General features: G+C 35.6%; 1 protein-coding gene across 1 annotated transcript; it reads right to left on the bottom strand.

Annotated features, from left to right (window-relative positions):
- Positions 1–1,724: 1,724 nt before the first annotated feature.
- On the bottom strand, positions 1,725–2,657 carry LOC111882373 (uncharacterized). The gene has a single exon (XM_023878730.1). It carries the CDS (start codon positions 2,655–2,657, stop codon positions 1,725–1,727), a length of 933 nt encoding a protein of 310 aa, XP_023734498.1.
- Between the last annotated feature and the right edge of the window lie 2,406 nt (positions 2,658–5,063).

Here is a 5,063-nt window from a genome sequence, read left to right as displayed (position 1 = left end):
TCGACGTCGATAGCTTCTCCCACCTCCGATGTTTCTCTTGGCGCCGGCGCCTCCCACCTCTGACCTCTGTCCAGCCCCGCCCCGCCGTCCAACGCTTTCCAGCGAGACCCAGCCGGTGGAGCCCCTCCTCTCCGGCACTTTCCAGCGAGACCTAGCCGGTGGATTCCCTCCTCTCCGGCAGTCTTAGATTGGTTGTAAGCCAAGACGTTAAGATTCATACAGTATCAATTTCTATTATCTTTTCAGCTATACTTTGCTTCCCATGCTGCTTCTGTTGGAAGCTACAGTAAATTGCAGATCTCCATTAGCATTAAATTACAAATTTAAAGAAAAGCCTCCTAAAATATGTGATTTCGTTGCAGAAGACATGCTTCAATGCTTGGAGGAGCTGCTAATCAAGTGTCATCTAGGATCCATGGAACAGGTGTAATGAAGTTTAACCTTCTGCTTGCATTTTCTTATTCCAATACATACCTCAAGAAATTTTGTTCAAGTATAATTGTATTGTTTTTTGAAGATGGTTGTAGTATTGAAAAATTTGACGAATGTGGCGTTGCTCTCACCATATGAGGCATCAAACAAGTCTTGCAATAGCAACCAAAGAAACCCCAAGGAATGTTTACTTGCATTCCTTCATTCTCAGTCTGCAATCGTTACTGTTGGGCACTGGCTGTCACTTTTATTGAAACTAGGTACTTATATTTCTTCTGTTACCAATTTATAGATTTGAAATGACATTGATGAGGGTATGCAATTGCATGCCCTTGACTTTTTATAAGAAGTACTAATTATTTATGTTTCAAAAAAATTATATATAATTACTAATGGGTTGCATATCCTCTTTAAACTATTTGCATATCCTGAAACAAATAAAACTTCAAGATACTTTCGAGGCTTCATTGTCTTCAAAAACTTAAAACAGAAAAAATCACACCTCTGACTTTTAAACTGGATAACTGGACAAAATCTAACAAATCTTCTAAACTTTTGAAACATTATAAGATAAAAAAATCAACTGTAATCCTAAAAAAATCAATTATAATAAGACTCAATCCATAGAAAAAAAAGAATATAATGCGAACATCACTCTGCATTCATAAAATCACTTTCTGGTCCAACGGTGTGCCTCACCGGAAGTTCCTCGCAGAAGTGGACTTCATATATGCTATGTCTCTCTCTCTCTCTCACATCAGATCTTGATAAAAAAATAATGCTTAAAGAAGTGTTTTTAAAGAAGTAAATTTTGTCTCCAGCTATGCAGATACACTGTTGCTTTGTATAGTAAAAAATAGGTTTACAGAATTGGGTCTTATGCCTGTTGGAGCAGCCCCTACAGCCCCTGAACAAATAAAAGGAAAACAAGGAAGTATTCTTTGTTGTTGCTGCACACGAAAAATAAGAAGAAGAGGAAGCAGGAAACTGCTTTCTATTCAAAAGGCTGCACACACCAATCCAAAATAAAAAAAGGGGCTATAAATAGCCTACAAATACACAGCGGAAACATAGAAAACCAAACTAAAATCTAGCCACTAGAATAGGACACTATAAGACCAAGTATACCACGTGTTTTTTGCCTTGAACCTGGTCAAATTTCCTTTATTCAAATACTAAATAAAACAAATAAAAGACTAATCTTTTTGACCTAAACCCATTATTCAAATCAGCCCATCCATGTCAAGATTATCCAACACTCACCCCCTTAATCTTGACAGTAATCTGATTCCTCAAAGTAGTGCTGGCTCATCATCATCTTGAATCATATTAGCTTCTTCTTCTTTTATTTCTTTCTTAGGACACTCAGCTGCATAATGTCCATATTCTTGACAATTATAGCATTTAATATGTCTCTTGTCTCGATACATACCTTGTTCCCTTCGATCTTCATTTTGGAACCGGCCATCTCGACCTCTACCACGACCCCTTCCTTGACACCGACCTCTTCCTTGTCCAGATTGATCTTGATTGAAGTTACCATACTTGGTTCTTTCTTCCCATTCCTCTTTTGACAATAAAAGTTTGTTTTGATTTTGATCATTATCATCTTTATCAAGAACCTTGATTCTCTCTTCATATGCCTTCAACCTTCCCACAGCTTCCTCAAGTGACATGTCCTCTATCTCGGAGTATTGCTCAATTGATGCAACAATCTGCAAAAACTTCTTAGGAACTGAATTTAGTAGTTTTCCTACCACTATCTCATCCTCCAAGCTAGACCCAAGACTCTTGAATTTGGATGCAATTTCACTAAGTTTCCCCGAAAACTCATCAATCGTGTCACCCTCTTTCATCTTCAACATCTCTAGCTCGGTTCTAAGTGTTTGCAGTCTCGCCTTTTGAACTCTTTTGGCTCCTAAATACCGCACACGAAGCGCTTCCCACACATCTTTTGCGTCCTTATGCTTAGCCACTTGAAGCAATATATCTTCGGGTAGAGTTTCAAACACAAATGCTCTTGCCATCAAATTTTTCTTTGCCTGAATCGCTTTTCCAGTTTCCGGATTAACCGCTTCCCATAAGCCGTATGCTTGTAAGATTGACTCCACCATAATCGACCAACTTGTATAATTTGTAGCTGTTAACTTGGGGCATTGCAGCGGGATGCTTTGAGTGGTCACGGGTACAACTTGACTTGATCCTCCCAGGTTTGTTGCTGGCATCTTCCTTGACTTGACCTTTCTTCTTGTACACAACCAACCACATAGATCACACACACACACATAGATCACACAGATCTGAATTATTTAGGATCTTCTTCCTTTATTCAAACCACCAACACACACTTGTAGGTGCACCAAAACTTGTCTTCTAATCTTCTTCCTCACTTTGACTAGCTTCTTCACATAGATAGCTTCACCACACAGGTTCTGTCTTCTTCACCCATACCATGAATTCAGCTCACAACACTTGTTCAGCACACAGCCTTTCTCTCACACAGATTAATATTAAAAAAAAACACAATCACACATCACACAGATGTAGTTTTAATCACACAGATTTCTGATTTTTAACTCAGCTCACGCAGAGCTTTCTTCGGCTCACACAGAGCTTCTACTTTCTCTGATCTCTATGGTTCACATAGAACCCTTTCCACAGATCCCACGAGCCTTAAGGCTCTGATACCAAATGTTGGAGCAGCCCCTACAGCCCCTGAACAAATAAAAGGAAAACAAGGAAGTATTCTTTGTTGTTGCTGCACACGAAAAATAAGAAGAGGAAACATGAAACTGCTTTCTATTCAAAAGGCTGCACACACCAATCCAAAATAAAAAAAGGGGCTATAAATAGCCTAGAAATACACAACGGAAACATAGAAAACCAAACTAAAACCTAGCCACTAGAATAGGACACTATAAGACCAAGTATACCACGTTTTTTTTTGCCTTGAACCTGGTCAAATTTCCTTTATTCAAATACTAAAGAAAACAAATAAAAGACTAATCTTTTTAACCTAAACCCATTATTCAAATCAGCCCATCCATGTCAAGATTATCCAATAGTGCCTGGAGCTTTACTGTAGCATTACCCTAGGAAATAGGTTTATCAAAAACCCCTTGTAAGTTGTAACTTTGAAAGTTATGTCTTTTACTTAATTAGTTATGCACAGATAACTTGAAGTATAGATAATGTTTAGATATATAATACTAGCAAATAAACATATATTATATTGTTTAACTAAAATTATAAACGAAAAATGAACATTATATATTTTCATTATTTGCAGATTTTGCAATCCATTTTGATTTTTCGAACATTATGTAATCTGTAACATAAAACAAAATATTGTCAACTTTATTATATGTAAACAAAAATAATCATTTAATTTTTCTTGAAGATAAGTAAAATATTTTTTTTGGATACGATGTTGCATACTCTAAATATGTTTTTTTTAGATCCGCCGCTGGTTCTAACTATCTTTATTTCATCATTCAAGGTAGAAGGAATCATCCAGGTCGTAAACAAATATGTTATAAAAATTTTTGATTCTCCAGAAACATTCTCTAAGATCACAGAGAGAAGTTTTCTACTAAAGATGGAGTTCCATCTGTCATATTATCCAAGTTTCATGAATTATGAATTCTATGGACAGTGATGTAGATGAAATAAATTCTTCCAAATTTACACATAGATAAAGGACAAGTAGTTTACATCATTGTTAAGATGTTGGTCTCGAGTAATTGGTGAAAATCATCCTGTTAAAACCTTTTCTGGGCATCAGGTTTGTTGTTAATTGTGTGAAGTGGGACCCAACAGGTTCACTATTGGCTTTGCGTTCCGATGACACCACTGCAAATGTTATATTTGTCTTTTTACAAGCATTATTCATCTTTTTTTCCTATATTGTACTTAAATTGAAGCACTAATAATAATGATAATATATATTTGTTCAGATTTGGAGTATGAAGTAGGAGAAACGCATTCATGATCTAAGATATCATACTAAGGTGATTCATTTTGAGTAATAATTTTTTTAGTTTAATAAATTGTGGTTATTTAATTTGGGAATCTTTAATTTGTTACTAAGTAACTGAATTAAACATTACAGGAGATATACTCAGTGAAATGGAGTCCAATTGGGGCACCATTAATCTGAACAAAAAGAAATTTGAAGTAATGTTGAAGCACTAACTCTATAAACATGTGCTTTATTTTTGCAGAATTTTAGTCACAATGCTTATGGCCAGGATCCTTATGCTAAGGAATTTGGTATAAAAATTAGCCAAAATTTGATGTATTTCCAACTTTTTTTTCTTTTTCTAGCTTAAATACCATGACACAGGACGTGAAAGGGATCCTTATCCTTATGTTGAAGCACTAACTCTATAACTAACCGTTTTTTTACGTGTTTAAATTTCTTGCATTCTAATGATCTTTATTTTTGACAGAAAATGGTCAATGGTGGAATAGTCACCAGCTGGATTTGCATAAATTTTGCACGAAATGTTCAAGATAATATTGCTAAAGCTTTTATGTCAAGAGCTTGCACAGATGTGCAATACCGCTGACATGGTATTGTCTAAAAAATAAAACTTGTTTTTTGTATATTTATATATTTTTTAATAAAT

Source organism: Lactuca sativa, chromosome 8 (genome assembly GCF_002870075.4).
Source record: "Lactuca sativa cultivar Salinas chromosome 8, Lsat_Salinas_v11, whole genome shotgun sequence".
Classification (NCBI taxonomy): Eukaryota; Viridiplantae; Streptophyta; class Magnoliopsida; order Asterales; family Asteraceae; genus Lactuca; species Lactuca sativa.
Note: the sequence above shows the minus strand (reverse complement) of the source record. Positions and strands in the feature narration are given on the sequence as shown.

Coding starts and splice junctions, on each gene's coding strand:
- LOC111882373 (XM_023878730.1), bottom strand. CDS start 2,657: ATGCCAGCAACAAACCTGGGAGGATCAAGTCAAGTTGTACCCGTGACC.